This window comes from Conger conger, chromosome 7, assembly GCF_963514075.1.
Source record: "Conger conger chromosome 7, fConCon1.1, whole genome shotgun sequence".
Classification (NCBI taxonomy): Eukaryota; Metazoa; Chordata; class Actinopteri; order Anguilliformes; family Congridae; genus Conger; species Conger conger.
In genome coordinates this window covers 18,377,032-18,398,533 of record NC_083766.1, presented here as the reverse complement: position 1 = coordinate 18,398,533, position 21,502 = coordinate 18,377,032, and the positions used below count along the sequence as shown (strand labels likewise).

The 21,502-nt window shown below is 41.9% G+C and overlaps 2 protein-coding genes across 5 annotated transcripts; both read right to left on the bottom strand.

The window, feature by feature from the left end:
• Positions 1–812: 812 nt before the first annotated feature.
• Positions 813–5,069, bottom strand: si:ch73-52f15.5 (uncharacterized protein LOC100150557 homolog). 3 transcript variants are annotated; one of them, XM_061250143.1, is made up of 4 exons: positions 4,944–5,069; positions 4,001–4,220; positions 3,184–3,627; positions 813–2,206 (listed from the first exon to the last, which is right to left on the bottom strand). In XM_061250143.1, exons 2-4 carry the CDS (start codon positions 4,188–4,190, stop codon positions 2,163–2,165), a joined length of 678 nt encoding a protein of 225 aa, XP_061106127.1. In that variant the 5' UTR covers positions 4,191–4,220; positions 4,944–5,069; the 3' UTR covers positions 813–2,162. The 3 variants fall into 3 exon arrangements, with proteins under 3 accessions (XP_061106127.1, XP_061106129.1, XP_061106128.1); XM_061250145.1 differs by having other exon boundaries at positions 3,184–3,624; XM_061250144.1 differs by having other exon boundaries at positions 4,001–4,203; positions 4,944–5,068.
• A 1,500-nt stretch (positions 5,070–6,569) lies between these two features.
• On the bottom strand, positions 6,570–18,067 carry htatsf1 (HIV-1 Tat specific factor 1). 2 transcript variants are annotated; one of them, XM_061248810.1, is made up of 10 exons: positions 17,971–18,067; positions 16,425–16,589; positions 15,804–16,023; positions 15,656–15,703; positions 14,862–15,016; positions 14,280–14,443; positions 13,052–13,148; positions 9,197–9,286; positions 8,799–8,936; positions 6,570–7,536 (listed from the first exon to the last, which is right to left on the bottom strand). In XM_061248810.1, the coding sequence occupies exons 2-10, from the start codon at positions 16,587–16,589 to the stop codon at positions 7,201–7,203; spliced, it is 1,413 nt and encodes a 470-aa protein (XP_061104794.1). In that variant the 5' UTR covers positions 17,971–18,067; the 3' UTR covers positions 6,570–7,200. The 2 variants fall into 2 exon arrangements, with proteins under 2 accessions (XP_061104794.1, XP_061104795.1); XM_061248811.1 differs by lacking the exon at positions 17,971–18,067 and adding an exon at positions 17,618–17,774.
• Between the last annotated feature and the right edge of the window lie 3,435 nt (positions 18,068–21,502).

Here is a 21,502-nt window from a genome sequence, read left to right as displayed (position 1 = left end):
ACAGCAACAGTCCAACTGACTTTTATTCGCTCAGTGACAGCAAAACCTAAATCTGCCAACCAAGTCTGAAATATTGTTGCCTCTTCTCTTTATAATTTAAAGAATATAATTAAACATTATGTTAAAATATGTATCATTATCACCAACATTCACTGGAGATACACAGCTCTTCTGTATTTCACTCCAAGTCTAAGTTGTTTATACTTAAGAAGGGAATTATAAAATTGTTATTCCAATTAGTCAACGGCTGGTTTCAAAGCATTCAGAAGCGTGAACCTTCAAGTGATGAGTGGGGAATGCTGACCTAAATCCTCTACAACTAACAAAAATTGAGATTAAGATAAAATGCACATTATAAATGCACATTATAAATACCAGGAATGAGGACAACCGAACAAGAGTTACTGGATTCTAAAATATAAATCTTGTTTTTCTTTGGCAATATTTTCTTTTTCAGATTGGTCTTTAGACACAAGGTGGTGCACTGCTCACAGGCATGAGAAGATGACTCAAACACTGTTACTGTGTGAATATGCATTGCTCCATAGTGTGAGTAAGAGGCCCTTGCACAGATATGCTGTTTATGTGCTTTACAGAGGAACATGCATATACATCCTGTAAATTATGGCTGCTACACTGCTAAACTACTGTTACAGCAGTTATTACAAATTATTAAATCATTAACAATAGTTCAAGTAAGGAATATTGGGAATCGAAAGGGGAAATGATCTGCAAAAGGAAAACTCAAATATATTTGCATATTACTTTATGCTGGGATGTTGATTATCATTAAAGAATGCATTCAGCAGAAGTCAGTGAATTATGCTTTAATGTACCATAATATACTTGTTAGTTAACCTGTAATGTTAGGCTAACTATCCCTCCCAACCAATATACAGAAAATGGTTGCTCTCTCTCTCTAGAGTAGCCTGGGTATTACAGAATAGCAGAATATAACACAGTTGATAAACCAATATCTTCAAACGGTATGTATGTGAACCTGCCACTTCATATCATATAATAATGCCCTCTAATATTAACACCATAATCAAATGAATCTTTTAGGTTCAGGGTCATACAATATCAAACATAGCATGAAGCAGACCCTACACCAAATTACATTTACAATGTTCTATTTACATACACAATTGTCTGTTATTGCTTATTCGTGTACATGTGAAACCCAGGTTTATACTGACCAATCACAAAGGTAAAGGAGTAGAGGGTGGGCAAGCAGCACTCGTTCACAAAGATAGAAAACTCATTAAGGTCTGAAATATAATAGAAACTTCAATATGTTGCCATAATTTTGCAACAAATTGTAAGCTGCCAACCACTGACATGACTTCCAATGTATTGCGACATTACGAACATTATTTATGACTATGCTGTGCATTAATCACCTCGAAGAATACCTCGCAAGGCATGCCTTTTTCTTCAAAAAAATTTTTACGTGAACAAAAGATACAAAAGATAATCATAGAGCACAGAAAGGAAATCTCAGTAAGACAAAACATGAACTGTCACAGTGTCCCAATATGTCCTTCTGAATTCGGCCATAATAACTGTAAAAATAATGCCATTTTTGTGATGCTTGCCATCTTTTCACGATTCTGATATTTTCTGGTTTCCCACCTATAATTTTGACCTTCATGTTTTCATGTAAGACATGCCTTGTTGGATCAGAAACCTTAGGGGTGGAATATCTTTCAAAAGAAGACATGTAGCTCTCTCTCTCTCTCTCTCTCTCTCTCTCTCTGGCCCCCAAGGGTGGAAAAACCTGATTTCTCTGCAGCGCAGCACTGCTGGCATTTTGATTGTCCTCCATCTTTTGGTACAGTAACTCTCTGTGTCACAAGCCAGTTCTCAAACAGGTTCTCCCACACCACAACAACAGAGCAAGTACCTGATAAGTAGGCGTGACCATTCTTCCTGGTAGCTAACCTCAGTAAAGAATTGCCAGTCAGGTATGTGCAACACATCTTAAGTACTGAGTATTGCACAGTAATGATTGTTGTTTTTGCCCAGGTTAGCAATCCTCTGGTTTATGTTAGCTCCATAGAGATAGAGTATGTGATTTCCGTGTTAATAGTATGGGCACTCTGCTGTGAAGCCCTGGATTACGGACCGTCTCATTGTTCTGTCAGCACAGTCAGTCATTTTCAGTACCAGTACAAATCCTTCTTCTTTTCTGACCCTTGTATTCCTATAAGAGCAAAAGAAAGCAGTCTGTTAAACCTACATACTCGACACAAATCAATAAATACAAGACCTCCCTCAAATCAACATTCCTCTGTTCTTATCAAAACTCAGAATTAAAGTTAAAATAGATTAAGGGAGAGTACAGCAAACAGTAACATTGGGCTGAGCCAAATTACATTCCTGTTCAGTTTCACCGTCTGCTTCTGAAAAATGCACATGCTGACATATTGAGTGAATATAAAAGATTCATCGTTTCACATATATCGGATGGTGTCAGTATGCTCTCCCCAAGCTGTTAATAATTCTTGCCATATAATAATGATCCATCTTTGCCTAGAATAAAGCATAAAACAAAATGTACTTTTAGGGGTAAGAATGCCACAAGCCATCTCTTTCCCAAGAGAAGGTTTCCTTCTGATATCACTAAAGCCCAGAAGGTTGCTGGTCCTTCTTTCCTTGTGAGCCAGAATCTACAGAGAGCTTCACATCTACTGTATCCTACAGTAGGCCAGCCTGCTATCAACAGGTTCATATTTACATCCATAACATTGCAATTAAGTAATCTCGGAAGACAAAAATAAGCATCATTAAAATATAATTTCATACTAATTTTTGGATACATGTTAGTGGTACCTAGGATTCAGTTTAAATTTGCATCTATTTTTAAATGTAGTTTTGTATAGTAATGGCAAGGGTCAGTACTGAATGGTAAAGGCGGTGTTGTCATGGCAGCTCTCAGTACTAAAAGGTAAAGTCAGTGTTGTCATGGCATCTGTCAGTACTGAATGGCAAAGTCAGTGTTGTCATGGCAGCTGTCAGTACTGAATGGCAAAGTCAGTGTTGTCGTGGCAGCTGTCAGTACTGAATGGTAAAGTTGGTGTTGTCATGGCAGGTGTCAGTACTGAATGGTAAAGTGTATGTTGAAAGTTGTTATGGTAAAGACATTATCATAGCAGGAGAGAACAAAAAACTGAGTGGTACCATCCAGGCTGATTCCAGGTCCCAGAGGCTCTCTGAATCCAGTAGACGGGCTCCAGGCTTGAGTGAGCTCTGGTTTTGAAGCAGAGCCCATTGAGGCACCTCCCACTGGCCGGTCACTGTGTAGCAGGTTGAGGAAGGAACTGTACTGCCTCTCGGAAGCCCCAGGCCCCTCAGCGGACACAGGCTGGGAGTACACCATCCCGGGGATCCCGAAACCGGAGCCAGGCCGAGGAGAGAAGGGCCACAGAGCAGGCGGCTGGCCGTTGGGGCTGGCGATCACACTCTGGGGTGAGTGCAGGTCATCTGCCGCAGACAGCTGAATCCGTCCCGCAGAGCTGGAGGGGAAGTCCGCCTCGGGCCAGGCAGAGGCTGGGAAAACCCACTGCGCCGGGGCTGGACCAGAACCTGGAGCTGGGGCCGAGGCAGGAGGAGGGCCCAGTGCTTCTGGAAGAAATACAAATACAATTTAATTCAATTCAATTTCATTTCTATAGCGCATACAAATAAATGTCACCTTTTCTATTTCATTGGCATACCCTGGTGTAAAATCCAGCTATGACTAGCTTGAAATGATCAGCTACCAGCTGTTTCAAAATCTAGCTTGGTTTGTTTTTTCAGCAGGCTGGTCTTCTTTTACTGGAAACAGTCAGAAAGACACTGTACAGAGTAGTCGAATAACTGTATCGCTGACTGTTGTTTGCCAGTGTGGATAAGTCATGTGGATGCATTTACTTGTGTCTATGTTTATATTCGCACACACACGTGCGTGTTCCTGTATCTGCGTGCTTGTGTGCAGGCATGTGTGCGTGCCCTTCACCAGTTTTGGGGATCCGTCGGCTGCTCTTGTTCTTGGTGGTCAGGTCCTTGGGCTTGTTGGCCTTGTTGAGTGCGCGGGAGAAGTGCTCGTCCACCACGCTGTTGATGTCGCCCTGGAAGTAGGTGAAGAGGATGCTCTGCGACTGCTTCTCTGTCCTCACAGCCATGGGGCTGCCAGGCTTCTCCTCCATCTCTGAGACGGTCCTAAGGGAACACCAGGCCTTTTCACCCAACAGCATACATACATCCCATGAGAAACTTCTCATTCCTTCTGCAGGCACACACAATACTCATCTTCTCTATCGTAGTCAATCCCACCATCGGTTTTCCTCCACTGATGGCAGTGGACACTAAACAAATCCCTGCAGGAATTATTTGACAACTGTGAAACACTCCAGTGAACCAGTGCCCTTATACCATATGTGTTGGCAGACAGTTTTCTAAGCAGTTATTCTGTGCTTGGTTTACATGCTACAATCCCAGCGGCAGATGCACAGCAATTGCAAAACATACCAATGCTGGATGAAGAGGGTAGAGATGTGCTGCTGTAAAAGGGGTGGTTTGAATTACTCTTGTGCTGATTTCATCTGATCTGGCCTTCTATGTACAGAACACTGGTCTACCTAATAGATGGGCATTGTTCTATTTCAATTCAAACTTTTTCTTTTTACTACAGACCACGTCCATGCTATTTGTGCTTAAAGATATAACCTAAGCTCTATCAAAAAATAATGCTCAGTAATTTGACATTCGCAATCCATGATTGCATATTTCTATGTGCACTTTCCATTCTCCCCCATCTTTAGTTACGCTCAGTAGTTCGCCCCATACATCCACACATTTTATTTTATTCGCCGCTAATAGCTAATCACGTGCACAATTTCCAATGTATTCAAGCGGTTTCCTTCTTACGCAAAAAAGTTAAGTATATTCAGATACCTTACCTGCTGCGCCCAGTGATAAGATTTTGATAATCTGAGTTATTTATCGATCTTCACTGTCGGTCATGTCTTGCCAACCAATAATTTCCTTTACAATTGCTCAGCCTCGGCGCACTTCGCGGGTGCATCTGAAGTTGAATTTCGAGTATTTCAAGGTGCAAGTAAACCCAAGGCCAGTCCATTCGCTGATTGGAGGAGTATGGACCTAAACACGCCTTCATGATGTCAAAAAAACCTAGATACTGAAGCAAATTGCAAAACAGTTCCAAGAGATGAAAGTATTTTAAATAAAATGCGTTCAAGCCTGTTTTACCTGAACACGGTTAAAAAAAAATCCCCAATGATCCTGTCACATGTTCCATACCGAGAACTGTCTATATGACTATCTCCAATATGACAGCAACTTTCAAAGAAAGCGTTACTTCATTTAATCAGCCTACCTGGCTACATGATCCGACCTGATGCGTCTACATTTAATTAGGAAACGAGTTAGTTTTACCTGCTTAAAAATCTTCATGTGCATTGCAAAGTCTAAATCAGGGACGTATTCCCATACAGTCCGCTCTACAATAACATGTACTCAGGCTTTTCATAAAGATAGCTTGCTCTTTGACAACGAAGGCCGTATAAAAGTTAAAACTCTCTGCTATTCACATAAAACTATTTTATTCACATTATATTATAACATTAACATTATATACATTATATTATTTCATACAAATACAATTGCTCAGAAGAAAATATCTTATTTAACAAATAATATTCTTTCCTAAGAGAAATGTGCACAATTATTCACACCCGCAATACTTGGTTGAAATAGAATGTAACAAAAAATAAATTAAAATGTAATTCCACTTTTTAAAGAAAATCTAAACTAGGGAACAGTATTGGGGCCTCCCATTTCTTTCTGTAGCTAATGCACACACAAAACCCACGGCCTCCATCACAATGGGGGAAACTCTCAAAGAAGGGTTGTTGACCTTCAGAAGTGACAAAGACCGTTACAAACAACAAAGATTTGACACAAAATTTACCTTTGTACCTTATTTATTACTGTTCTAAAACTTTGATTCGAGATACCAATGCAATTGGGGAATTTAGCTTTTTTGGTTTACATTACAATCAGTGCTGGGGAGACCAAATAAGAAATTCCTGTTGTTTGATGTATATTAGGTTATTAAATGCTCATGGTCAGTCCAGAAAGGATCTTATCTTCTAAACCAATTTTTTCTAACCACTAATTCCATCAGTAAAATGGACACTAAAATGTCAATAGAATTATTTTAAGAGATTACATGCCGGGTTACAAGCATTACACAGGCCCAATACCTGCTTGTTGAACTAAGCTCCATCTCAAAATTACAAAACTGAACCATACAAAAAAAAAAAAAAAGGGAAAAAGAATTTATTACAGTGAGAACTATGTAACACTGCGCTGGCAAAATGCCCCTATCATAGGATTAGGACATAAATAAGCGCACATATACAATAGCAGTGGCGCAACAGTTAAAACCTCTGGTTTATGTAATTACAAGCATTCAGGAGCCAAGTTTTGTAATGTAGGTAATTGATTTAATGTATCACATGAGATCATATGGAAGGGAAAATGTGATTAAATAATTAAGCAGATTCATGGTCGCAGGCCTGTTTTATTGAGACAGAATAATTCCATCAGTTTAAAACAACTTTCATTCACACCAATCATCAGGTTAGGCTGGTCTCAAGTCATATTTACTTCTATTTTTGGAATTAAGGACTTAAAATTCATGTTTGTTAAAGTCTTTCCCGAATTATCATTTTTGAGAAGTATTTATAGCTACAGTGCACAGTTCTGTTTAGTTAAAACTTCCATGGCTTTTCAGTCCACTTCATTATGCAGATAACAGAAAATAACAAGAAACCAGTGTAACACAAAAATATCTTCCATTCCTCATTCGTTATGGATTTATTTAAGTATAAAAGGGGCAAAATGCGTGTTTCTCAGCATGTAAATGTCTTAGTACAACAAGGAAGGGAGATGGGCTTTATGTACGGGGAAGGCATGTTAGACCAGTGCAAAGATTCAAATCTCCAGGAGCACGCATGTCTAGTTTTATCTATTCACGAACAGTTTATGAGTGTCCCATCCTGCTGCAGTAGCACCTTCAGATTTCTACTGATATCATGGTTTAAAGAAACAAACAAACCAAAAAATCAGGCAGCGCAGTTTGGTGATGGCTGCCTCAGCTGGTAACGATGAGATGGACAGTCCGCGGGGAAATTACGACTCGTCGTCACTTCCTGCCAGACTGCTGTCGGTGGAGTCCGCCTCCACCTCTTCCGACGGGCCGGCTCCGTTCCCCAGGGACTCCCCGGCCTCCTCTTTCTCCACATCCATCGCTCCCTCTGTCCCTCCCCCCGCAGGCCCCTCCGGCACACTGGGAGACTCTCCTGAGCCTGACTCTTTGGGGTCCTCCTGGACCGGGCCCTTGTCTGCAACCTCCTTGCCGTCGTCTTTAGCGGGGTCATCCCCTGTCGCTGTTTTCTCCTTGCCATCCCCCAGGAAAGTAGCCCACCCTTTCAGCCTCTCCTCCCGCTCGCGGTTAGTCTCATCCACCTGCACACATGCACAGAGAAACTAGCTTTCACAAGCCACAAAGACTACTTATGCAAATACACTTTGCGTTTCAGTCAAATACCACAGTACCAAAGCACAAGAACAAGTACACAGAATTTCAGCTTTTATTTCCTGGTATTTACACCTAGATGTGTTAAAACGACCAATTTTTAGGTGAGCAAATGTATTGGAACAGAGAGTATTTAAGTAAATGAGAGTAAACGACACTTAATATTTGGTAGCATATCCCTTGCTTGCAATAACTGCTTCAAGCCATGAACCATTGACATCACCAGTGACATCATCTTCTTTTGTGATGCTTTTCCAGGCTTTTACGGCAGCCTCTTTCAGTAGTTTGTTTTGTTTTTTATCCAGAGCGACGTTGTACGTCGCGCTGGATAAGAGCGTCTGCCAAATGCCATTAATGTAATGTAATGTAATGGGTGGTTTTTCCTTTCAATCTCCTCCTTAGAAGGTGAAATGCATGCTCAATTGGGTTAAGGTCTGGTGATTGACTTGGCCAGTCTAAAACCTTCCACTTTTCCTCCCTAATGAATTCCTTTGCTGTGTTGGCATTGCGTTTTGGGTCATTGACTTGCTGCATGAGTTCCTCCAAAATAGTTTGTGTATTTCTCCATAAGCTGGCAATGTTTTTGTAGACTTCTGAATTCATCCTGCTGCTATCATCATGAGTAACATCATAATAAAGATTAGTGAGCCCACTCCAGAAGCAGCCATGCAAGCCCAAGCCATGACACTCCCTCCACCGTGCTTCACAGATGAGCTGTGGATCATGTTGTTTTGGATCATGAGCAGATCCCTTCTTTCTCCACACTTTGGCTTTCCATCACTTTGGTAGAACATCTTGGTCTTATCAGTCCATAAATCATTGTTCCTGAACTTTTGTTGCTCATCAATGCCAATTTTAATCTCAACTTCCGATTCTTACTACTGACGAGTGGCTTGCATCTTATGGTATAGCCTCTATATTGCTGCTCTCTAAGTCTTTTTCAAACAGTTGACTGAAATACCTTCACCCCTGCCCTGTGGAGATTGTTTGTGATGTCACTGACTTGTGTTTGGGGGAGTTTGTTTACAGCTCTTACAATGTTTCTGTCATCAACTGCTGTTGTTGTTTTCCTAGGTCGACCAGTCCAAGGGACTGTATATTGTGTCTGCGCATCTGAACATTTTCCACTTTTTGACAATATTACCCCCTTGATATTATTTATATTGGGATGTGTTTGATGTGTTGGCTGTACCTGGTAGTCTGTGGTGCCGTCCCACAGCTCGGCCTGCAGTTTCCTGCCCCCAAACCAGCGGCCGTTCAGGGCCAGCTGACACACGTCTGCGTCCTCCGGCTCCTTGAACGCAACCGAGGCCACTCCATCCGGGTGTCTCTGAGGCACAGGGACACGGAACAGAACGGTCATCCTGCGGTCAGCTTGCAGTCAGTCTGACCCCACGGCGGGGGACATGTGGACATCAGGTTTAAGACCTCTGACTTATCAAGACACCCAAGAAACATGTTGACATACTGTTCAGCCGACTAGGCAGTGTTGTTAAACCCTGGTTTCATATGGGAGGGGTCAGGTTGTGTGTATTGGGACATACGTATATATGTGTGTGACGGACACCGTGCCCAGACTTTGACACTCACATCGAAGATGATGACCTTCTTCACCTGCCCGAACTTCTCGCATTCGATTCGCAGATCGTCGCGGATCTCGTTCAGCACCAGGGGGTCCTCCTGAGGAGAGACGGAAGGAGGAGGCGGAGGAATAAGACGTGAGGGTGGCATTACAGGGGTTATTATTTTTATAAGCTTGTGGGATGATTCTCGGCTCCACCATGGAAAGAACAAATTCACAACAAAGAGCCTGGCTCCGCATCTAAATCAAATCAGTCAAAAACCTCATTCGCTTCTAATTCCCAGGAGCGGGCGTTGGAGTGAGTAAAAAGTGAGTTTCCACAGTATACTGATGCTTTAGAGCAGAAAGGTGGATTTAATGTGAAGAGGATTTAAGAGAGAGACAGTGCCAGCTTATCTGTGGGAAGCATGGCTCTGCATTGAGAGTAGGCCCAGTGACTAAAGGATGGTTACTTTTATGTGCATCATTAAAAAAGGTTATATTTTAGGTGATTGCCTTTGTCAGGGAATTTTCCGTGACAATTACGAGAACCACCAGTCAAAGCAAGTTCACTGAACAAGTTGTCCTTTGTCAGGCCGTATAGGACTAGCTTTTTAATCTTCTATGGTTTTGACAAAATGTAATCCTACACAATTGTGAAAAGTGTCATTGTGCTTTCAATGCAACCCACCATAAGCCTGTCAACAAGACAAGTATGGAAACTAAAAATAAAAAATAAAAATAAATAGTGACCTCAAAATATTTAACATTACACAATATGGAAGCAGCCAGCATGACATCATCTTCAAGGATCTCCCATGGCAACAAAAGACAAAGGAGCTGATACTCCACTGGCCTCTACAATACAAAATTAGATTTGACCAGAAAGATCCTTTCGAGCAAAATTCTTTTTTTTTTTTTCTTCAGTACTATGGCAATCCTTCAGGGGAGTATTTCTTTAGTCTTTGATACCCAGCTTTCTGTCAAGTAAACTAGGAAATTAGGTTTTCTGCTTACAATAAACATTCATCAGAAAATGTACAGTTTTGCCCCTTCCCATTGTTAAGGGCTGGGAGCTCTATGAACTTCTGCCATTCTGTAGACAGCATATATGGGGTCTACACAGCAGTTCCCACATGCCATATTCCACTATGATAGAGGAAGGATGAGAATGGGGCTGGGAGACAAGTCATTTTATACATTTTGGGTTTCTGCCTTGGCACTTGGCTGGTGTTCAGGAATGCTTTCTAAAAGCGCAGTGCGTGACTCTGTGATCCGGGAGCAGGGAGCTGGCCTCACAGAGCCAGGGCACTCAGGAGCCCGCAGGCTGACATTCAGCCCCAGGGGAGCCAGAGAACATGGGAACAAGACACCAGCAATGAGCAAACAAAATCAGCCTCACTATGAACCCCAAATGCAGCCTCGCAATGTATCCCAAATTGAGCCTCTGACTGCAGTCGCACACAGCCTCATAAGACGAACACTGTTGGTGAATGTTGATGTGCAGTCTGCGTGACCAGCAGACAGGAGCATGCCTCCTCAGCCGCTCCCAAATTCCTGACAGCCGCAGCGCTGAAGACGATCGACCGCGTGAGCCGGAATGTGACCCAACCTGGTCCCTGCCCTGACAAGACAGCGAGGACGCAAACACAGAGAAGCCCTGGCCTAGCAGTGAAGAAAGAGGGGCTTCTCAACACCCACCTGGCTTCACGCTCCAAACAAAAGCAGGACCGCACACAGCCGCAAACTAGCATTTAGAAAACCGAGGATAAATCTTGTTCTCAACCACATATCCTCAACTTTATATAATAACCGTGTTCTCTCACACGGCTCAGTCTAACTGTTAGGCTCCCGAGTTTAGCGTGGAGAACCTGCAGCAACCTCCGTAGAATGAGGGACGAAGTAGCGCAGGTGAATTTCAGCCCTGATGGGATTCTCAGGTCTATTACTCGCAATCGGCCACATGTTGGCTGGCAGTCATGCTGAAATTTATACACGCATTTAGCACAAGGCAATTTATGATGGGCCCAATAAATCAGCACTTTCAGGAACGCCTGGAATTTGTGGTGACCTTGTACGTGGAATCACAACAATGTCTTTTGCTTAATTAAATGCATTTAAAGCACCTGAGTTTAATGAGATTATACGAACAATGAGGGCTGTAAAGGAGGGTTGGGGAAGGCTTTCCTTAAAGGTGTGTTCTGATCTAACCGTGTTAAAAAGTATTTAACATTATTTTAGTCTATATTTCAGAAATGCGTGGTTTTCCTGGGTTTTGATGCATTTTAAAAGTTGTACAATATGCCCTCAAGTGAAACTTTGACCAAATTCAAGCCAAAGCTAACCTCACAGACACTGAAAAGAACTAACACTGTACTCCTAGATTACTTGACTTCACTAGAAAAATATCTGACAACCTGTTGTCTAAAACTATTTAAAGGGATGACATTTTTCAACTTTAACTATGTGATAGTTCTTGTAGATAGTTTTCATGTAGATAGAATGTGGATTGGGTAGTAAGGGTTCAATATGTTTTATTGTTTAGCTGCAATGCGTATGGTAAGTCTGGAAGCTGGAAGTCTATAGCGAATCTCATCGTTTTCTCCAAAGTGGGTCGCAACTTAAACTGAAGGTCTGAACATGTATAGTTGTCATTTAAGTGGGTGTCAATCAAACACCACGGCGCAAGGCATTTCGGCTGTTGTAGTTTCATTTAGTTTCGGTTAGGGTGGAAAAAAACACACATTTCTCTGCTCATACAACACCGTTTCTATATCTGATTGCTTGTTTGGGTCATGCTAACTACCAACATTAACTTAAGATGCAGTTTTAAAAATGGCAGAGTACACTGGTTAAGCAGTGGGAATTTTGTAACAATTCTGTTGAAATTGAATCGAGTAGACATTTGAAGTTCAATACACTAAACATGAACGAACACTACTCAAAGGTTCTTGAGTTCACATGAACAACTTATTTTCTTCCACACCGCTAGGAAAGTGTGGTTTCAACTACAGCAACTTGCTGGCAACAATTAGTCAGCAAGTTGAAGCATCTCATTTGACAGCTCACGCTAGCATGGCACTCACAGCCTGCTGCAGCCCTGGGGCATGGCACTGTGCATCCAGGCCCATGCAGGGCAGCGATCTGAACCCAGGTCTCCAATTCACTGTTAGCATAGCAGCTACATTATATTATCCTTATAATTTAGCTGATGCTTGTATCCAAAGTGACTTACATTTGATATTGTTTTGGATTACAGTAAAGGATGAATGTGTGTAATATTTCTTCATCCATAAAAAACACACAAAAACCTATAACCTAGTACTGTACATAATACAGTAATATTGCTTTTAAAACGAGTAAAATTCCTAGGCCTCGTTCGACAATAAACAGATTGGATCCAGCTACTTCTTCCAGTATTCTCTTTCACAGGTCACAAGTCTAATGTTACCGACCTTATTTACAGTTAGTTACTGTGTGTGTTCAGTTTGCAGCTCCTCACACACAAATCAGAAGCCAGTACCCTCTGTTGTTAGGCAGGTACTGGCTTCTGTTGGAATATTGGTTTCTAACCAAACATAATTATGGCACAGAATATTTCATATGAATATCGCAAACCACTTAATTTGATCTAATAACAGGATCGATTTTCTCAAAAGTGTCCAGTAAATATGTTTAAAAACTAAATCCAGGTTTACAATGTACTGGGATTACAGGTGGAAATAAGCTGCTGGGCTCAATGTGGCATCACTAATGTTGATGCTAGATCATTGCATGCTGCCCCTATCAGCTATATACTGTGAATGGACGGATGAATAAAGTGAATGAAGGAAATGGTCCTCCTGGCCCTCCCTGTGTGCGTGGCTCTGTGAGGGAGCACTCACCTCGAAGTCGCTGGGGTGGAACATGTTCTGGATGATGAGCACGCGCTCGTGCCTCTTCCTCACCTCGCCCTTCTTCTCCGGCCGCCAGTCCAGCTGTCTGCGGAGAGGAACGGGCGTCAGGCCTCGAGGGCCACCCCTCCTACCCTGCCCTCAAACACCAGACCTTACAGCAGCTCTACACTGCGCTTCCGCGAACAGGGAAACTAGCAGAAGAGCTGGTATTGTGAAGCTCTTGAGCCCGCGTGAAAAGTCACATTCAAAAGAGGGTGACGTGGAAAGCGATGATGCTTCCAGCTGAGCTCATCTAGCCTGCGTGGGGCTTGTGCTGTGCAGTAACATTTTGCCCAAAGAAATTATCATTTTGAGATATGAGAGGCTTGTATTCCTGCTTTCACTGCTCTGTTTCACAGAAACCCAATAAAAAGTACAGCCTTTAAACGTGTGAAGAGGTGCAGCTTAAATCAAATTTTGCATATTTTTTTTCCTGGGTCTGAGTCGGTCATTGATCTAATTAATTTAATCAACTGTAAGTCGCTCTGGATACAAGTGTCAGCCAAATGCCATTAATGTAATGTAATATAGTGCAGGGGTGTACAAAATTATCTGCAAAGGGCTGGTGTGGCTGCAGGTTTTAGTTTTTGCGCAGCTGCTCGTCAAATATAATTTGTGCGTAATTAGAGGCGATACATTTATCAATTTAAGATTATCAAGATGGTGCAAATGGGATAATTATTTGAGAAGGGTTGTGACAAAGAGGCTATTCTGACCTCTAGCTGGTGGAGGAATTCAGTACAGTGCAATGTGGGAGAACGGGGAGACAATCTGATGACTCTATCTATTTAAAAACAGGGAGAGGGCCATGCTGTATTATGTAAATACAGTGAGCTCCATAAGTCATGGGACAAAGACACTTTTTTTTTTTTCTTCACTCGGTACTACATAGCTTTAGATTGGTTGACAAATAATTCCAATAAGAATTTCTGAATAAGAATAAGAAATAAGAATAAGAATGGTGAAATCAAAATATATAAAAATACTAAAGGTATAGATAAAGATAAAGGTTGAAAATCATCACTTCACCACATTAATGATTTGGTTAAAAATCTATAAATGTGGAGTACAGAGCCAAATCAAGAAGACTGATTGAGCTCACTGTATGTGTATCTCTCCAGGGACAGGGTGAGGCTGATGTGTAAATCAGTGACACTCAGAAAGAGGGAGGGCATACTTCTGTTGCTGCTGCATCTTCTTCCGATACTCCTTGTTCTTCTTCTTCTTCTTTTTGGCATCATACTCGCCCTTGAGCTCAAAGCGCGCTGCCTCCACATGCAGCTGGTAGCCTCTGATCTCCATCTCATCCAGGACCTGCTCCGCCAGGGCCACCGACTCCTTCTGCAGAAGAGCACACGCACAGAGGCACTGCAGTCTGTGCTGCACACACGTACACACACACACACATACATACATACAAACACAAACACACAAACACAAGCGTGCACATACACATATACACATGCACACACATGTGCAGACAAATGTGTACAGAAACACACACACACACACAGATGTGCACAGACAAATGTGCACACACACATACACACACGCATACACACACGCGCGCGCAAGCACACGCACACACACGTGCAGTCACACACTGGCACACTGGGTGCAGTCACACACTGACACTGACACACACACACGCGCACACACGTGCAGTCACACACACACACACACACACACACACACACACACACACACGTGTAGTCTCACACACACACACACACACACACACACACACTGGCACACTCACCTTCAGGTAGCAGCAGAGCCCGTCTCCCTTCAGGTTCCCCTGGTTGTCTCTGTAGAGCTTCACCTTAAACTCCTCTGAGATGGGGTCTCGCATGACAATGCCACACTTGGACATGACCTGCACAAACTCATCTGGAGTGATATCCAGAGGCAAGCCTAAAGGGGAAGAATGCACCCTTATGTTAGAAGACACAAACATCCTTACTGGCCAGTCACTGGACAAAAAATCCAAAACTGTGTAATGTCATTACAGACACATCCTAACTGCCAGTTTATACTTCTTAAATACAATTCTACACTACCGGTCATAGTAACACTGACCTGACCTAAATAATGCTATTGAGCTATAGTGACTGCATGACACTATTTGAAATACAGTTTTCAGATGCGTGAGGAAGACACTGTGGGATCCAGGAAGCTTACTGTAGCTATGCACCCAACCGTAGTTTGAGTGTAAAGTTGAACATACAACTTCACCAGATTCTTTGTTTCTACCACTAGATGGCACTGAAATGTCAGTATTAAACAGTATGTCACCTACGTATAATTGTGAATACAATCACAGCCTACACTATTATAGCAATATTAACAGTGCTCAGGGGTGGGGAATAGATGGATGGTTAGCCGTCAGTGTCGGAGTTTGTACTTCATTCGGAATATTCCCCTCCATAGAGCAATTATTTCTGAATTACAGGTCTGATGTGTATTTCAATTACAGAGCGGCATTCAGCAAGACTGCTAGCTTGAATGGCTACCTCACCTAAGACTGTGGCACTGAGGATGAAGACAGCCTACCTGACACGTATACGTTTGTATTCTTGTCTTTGTCAACGTCGAACCAGCCTAGAAAAGAGATTATATTTTCAAACAATGTCCATTTTACATTTTTTCCTCCTTCCTCTACTTTGCTTCACAGACCAGTTTGCCGGGTTGTTCCGTGTACCTGGGTCTGCTTTCCGTTTCTCTCCTTTCTTTTTAGCCTCTGCGGCCTGGGCACTGTCTCCTGCCTGTGTGGTGTTTGTGCTCGGCGTTGGCGGGTTGGGCTTGGCGCCAGGCTCTGCCGGCGGGTCACCCTTGGAGGCCCCTGAAGCAGACGGGTCCACTTCGCCGTCCTCGGTGAATCCGTAGTTGGCATGGTAGGCTGCCAGGAAATCATCCGTTATCTGCAACCGGGGAACAACGAGACCCAGAGAGTCAAAAACGGACCAAAGTAAATGAGTGGATGGCGCGCTTGTGTTATTTATTTATTCATTGTTGTCATTGTCTTCAAAAGCAACAAAATGTGTTGGGATGTGTTGAATGTCCTCTGCATTTAACACATCCTAATTCCTTAGGCGCAGTGGGCAGCCACAGTGCGGGATCAACTCCAGAATCAGAAATTTTGACCCTCCAATGAACCTAGCCAGCATGTTTCTGGACTGTGGGAGGAAACCCACGCGGAACACGAGGAGAACATGCAAATTCCACACAGAGAGGCGCGGGTGGGGCTTGAACCCAGGACCTTCTTGCTGTGAAGCGACAGTGAGACCTACCTCCCCATACTGTCGGTCAAAGCCCGGCTCACCTTGGGAAACCAGGCCTTTTTGTCCTGGTCCCAGTCATAAACGGTGCCGTCCTCGGGGTCCGTGTACGTGTAGGGGTCCACTCCGTCCTCCCTCGGCTGGCCATACAGCTGCTGCATGCGCAGCTGCTCGTCAAACTCCCTGTTCCCATGCAAGTTCCCGCTCATCTGCGTACACACAGCAAGCACAAAGCAGTCGTATCTGAGCCCAAAGGGAACGCACAAGCATTACAGAAAGACGGCCATCACGCTGCTGCAGTGCTTATCCTCTCTATCAATACTGCTCGCTGCTTACACCGTTAGGTTTAGTTCCAGCACAGTCAACATAGTCTCCATACTTATGATTACATAATTTCAACCGTACAAATTAGTCAGCATACAAAAAACCATCACTTACGTTATTAGCAATATTTATGAATGTCAAACTTAAGTTGCATATTGCAGATTGGATCGGTACTTCAACCATTTTTCTTTTAAATATAACCTACACTGCTTCAGTAAATACACAACTGTACAAACACATCCATAATATGTAGCACAGTGGTTTGGGACCAAGGCTTGTTGTTTCAGGTAGGCTGTCGCTCTGATTCCCAGGTGAGGCACTGTTGCTCTACCTTTGGGCAAGGTAATTAACCAGCCGCAAAAACTGACTGTACTATAAAAAAGACTGTAAGCTACGTACGCTGCCTTTGATAATAGTATCTGCTAAATGTATTGACAGAACAAATATAAAATAATTCATAGACCTTCCTATAATAGATGCCCACATTTTACATTTGTGTAAATTTGTTTATATGCCTTATGGGAATGTGCGAGTTCTTCCTGTGGCAGACAGGACGCAACCATTCATCTAACTGTTTCCAAGTATAACTGTTTTTACTGTTGCTGTTTGAGAACTGTATGTAGTGTTTATGTAAAGTCACAAATTAGAAACACGACATCTGTGTGATACTTCAAAGCGACAGCGTGTGAAATATTACATCGATGTTTATCTTCATATCTTTGCAAAAGCACACAGCTAACGTTCAGCCATATAGTAGCCAGCATGACGTTACCTATTAAAGAGTTTTAAAGCAAATCTCCTAAGGGTAAAAATATTGTTGGCTAACATGATACTGGCTAAATATATGCCATGCTATGTTTGGGAAGTACCACGAGCTAAACAAGCTACACGGTAACAGCGACACAGTACGTACTGTTCAGCTCAGCTGGCGAATTTAGCACAAAATGGAAACTCGTTAAGAAGCTAGCCACACGGAATAGCTAGACTAGGTGGCAAACGAACTAGCTGTATTAGAAAAATATCAACTAAACTATAGCTAGCTCTCAAGATTTAAATTCCAGAGCAGTTATTGGATTGAACCGTAACGTTAATTAAGCTAACCGTTAGCAACATGTGAATGCATGCGAATACAGCTTAATAAAAAGCTAGTTCGCTGGCAAACGTAAACTGTATGCCTGCATTAAACGGGGACCGCCTTACTGCTTAAGACGAAAAACATTAAATGGTGTAACTATTTTCGTTTTCTTTCAGCCACTAAGATCATACCTTTGAATATCCACGAGAAGGTAGTAAATCTCGAGCAATAATTAAAATATACGTCCGGTGTCGAGCTCGGAGCTTCCGGTACAAACTTCCGGTGAACTCTTGCCAATTTTCTTCCAAAATAAAAGCCTTGAGCTGACATTTGTGGTGAATAAATGCATAAATATAACTTTACCATAAACATTCAACAACTAATTGCTTGTCCTTAAATATATGAATATGGAAAATGTACGGACGTATTATCTTCATCTGAATGTGTTCTAACCGCAGATGTGACAATTAAATTACCGCCCTCATGCTTTCCATTTATTTATTTATTACATCTCTTTGTCAAATTAAAAATAAAGTATATTAAAATCCATCCATCCATCCATTATCTTAACCCACTTATCCTGAATAGGGTCGCAGGGGGGCTGGAGCCTATCCCAGCATACATTGGGCGAAAGGCAGGAATACACCCTGGACAGGTCACCAGTCCATCGCAGGGCACACACACCATTCACTCACACACTCATACCGATGGGCAATTTAGACTCTCCAATCAGTACCCAGAGGAAACCCACGCAAACACGGGGAGAACATGGAAACTCCGCACAGAGAGGCCCCGGCCGACAGGGATTCGAACCCAGGACCTCCTTGCTGTGAGGCGGCAGTGCTACCCACTGCTCCATCCGTGCCGCCCGCATATATTAAAATTAATTAATTAAATATAATATAGATCTTGCAGGCTAAGAACCATGAACAGCTCCAGGTTCACATATTGTTCTTTTCATGCATTATTCCACCATGGTTTAATAAACAAAAAGAAATTGAGTTGAAAGGTGCTTAATAAACTTTAAATAATCCACATTTTGTGCTACCCTCGAGATTTCTATTTGGAAATGGTAAGACTTCAATTATTATTACATTTTGAGAGTGGCTTCCATTCCACTCTCATAATTGAAACTGCTTTGTGCAAATAAGCATGGGTAGTTGCAAAATATACAATGAATAAGGAGGAACTACCCCACTACTCGGAGCTATGTTATTTTGGATTTTTCAAGTCACAAATGCTACTTTGCATAGATTTAAGTAGCCTATTGTTTTTAGTTTACCACCCTTTGGCAGCCAAACTGGCAACCACCTTGAACCACAGCAAAATGAGTGTTCAGACAGGCAGTTTCTGTTCCATTGAACACAGACAAACAGACATACTGTACAGAACCATAAAGTTGCTGCAAGAGAGTTCTCTTTTACTCTCAAGATGATCAAAGGTTCTTCACATTCTATGTCACAGTTTCCTGATAAGGTGGTACAGCAGCTATTATGATAAAGTAACCAGATGGCCAACTGCCACATTCATTCTGTCTTCTGTTTTTCCTTAACGAGGAGTTTATGGCAAGACATAGAATTTGGAATGCTGCACCTTTAATGGAAGGTAAACAGTACTCATCTGGTTCACCATCTGGTTCATCTTGTTAATCTTTGTGGTGGAACTAATACTTTAAATGTGAATATGAAATCAAATATAAAATCAATAAGTTTCACTGTAGCTGTGAAGTTTTTACCAAACAATTAGAGGGACATGGATGCCTTTTCAGTTTGTAAATAATTAAAAATAAGCCTGACAAATACTATGCAGGTTTTATGAAGGATGTCATTCATGAATGTTTGTTATTATTTTCCATAGAACAATCATAAGTGCCTTGTTACAGCATAACTCTTCCCATATGAACTCACTTCTTATATTTCCAATGTTGCAGGAGGCAGCAACTCCAATTATGCACCTCAGACCCTCCCACAAACTCCCACTCCTGAATAACTTTGTTAAAGTGAGGGCTTCAATTTCCATTATTGAGGGCACTCTCAAAATTCAAAGAATGTCCTATTTAATCACGTCATCCAACCTGTTAAGCTCTGGCAAGCTTGTTAACCATTAATCAGATCCAGTATCTTTTTGCTAGTATCGAGCAAACTAACTATAAACAGCAGCTTACACACTGTATTCCACCAATGTTTGAAGCAAATACTCTCCCAACCCATAATTGCGAATTTAATTTGTTAGCCATCCTCACTGGTGCTATAACAATGCATTCCATTATGGTTCTTATTGGTAGTAGTAGTAGTAGCAGAATTACCTGTAAACAAGCATGGAACTGCTCCTCCCCATTCATGCCAGAGCTACTGCCAATGGAAGACGATGGAAGTATGCCAGAGAGTGCATCTCCTGCTCCAGCTGATGGCAGCAGAGGTGCACAGGCATCAAGACTGGTTCACACCCGGTAGGATAACGCAGTAGAGGTCAGAGTATTACCTCGAGGATGGCAGGAATCATGATCACCGCCCAAATGAGACCCAACATACTACATGTGTGCAGCATGCTGTTGGACTGTGTCAAGTCCAATGCCTACACCACAGCCTGATACAAGGAGAGCACATGAGTAGTCCAGAAGCCCAGGGAGTTGATTATGTTTGAGCATCTTCATTATCTCGAACAAAACAGGACTGGGAATTAGTTTGTAGTTGTATTGGGTGAAACTACAGAACTATAATTTTGGAATTGTGTACCTGCTCAGAAAATTAGAATGGTCTGTATATAATTTCCTCAAGCATTGATTCACTGTTTTCCATGGAAGTCATTGTGATAGTAATATAACAAATTCTACACTTTCAGTCTCGTGTTCACCTGCATTTATTTAATTCACATGGTTATCCGTAATTATTCATTTTGTCAATAAATTATTTTGCTAATTAAATACTTAAGAGCAGAAGTTGGCATGAAATACACACACAAATACAGCCCAACTTCCCAAACCCTCATCTAAAGAGAAGATGATTAAACACGAAGAATGTTACATACAGTATGTATAGCTCCCTAACAAATACATATCACATAATGTAAACTGTAAGTGCTCTTTATTTTGTATGATGACACTAACAAGATTATGGTTGGATGATGAATACAATAACCTAAAGTAATTTAAATAAAAAACTAGCATTTTTACTAACGTTGATTAAGTCAGCTTACTGCCAGATTTTTCACGTATTTACATTTTCAAATGAAAACAGTACTATGATTTTATATATTTTTTCTTTCTTTTTCTTTCATTCTTTTAAGAATATGTTTTATTACTAATGATACTAACAAGTTTCACATATTGTTCAAGTAAAAACATCATGTTATTCTCCAGGCTAAAACTGAGGCAAGTGCACAAAATATACACACATTTTTTGAAAATGTAATTTGTAAATTCAGATGATCTTATAGTGTTGAGAAGTGGTTTGGCAGCAAATTCTTGAATATAACACCCTTCCCACTGTGTAACACCATAGTTTATAGTTTTCTCCAAAAAGCGAGCATGTTCTGAGAAAGGTTCCCACATCTCCCTCTCTGTGCCACAACAGGAACACTAACTTTGGGGTGGGAGACAGTATCCAGAGTTATGTGCAAATACTGGCCAGGTGTGGATCTAATAAACGTCCAGTTTCCAAACACTGGCCCTATTGCAGCAGCCAGGAGCAATCTGGGTGGCTAAGGTCCAGCCTCCACAGAAAT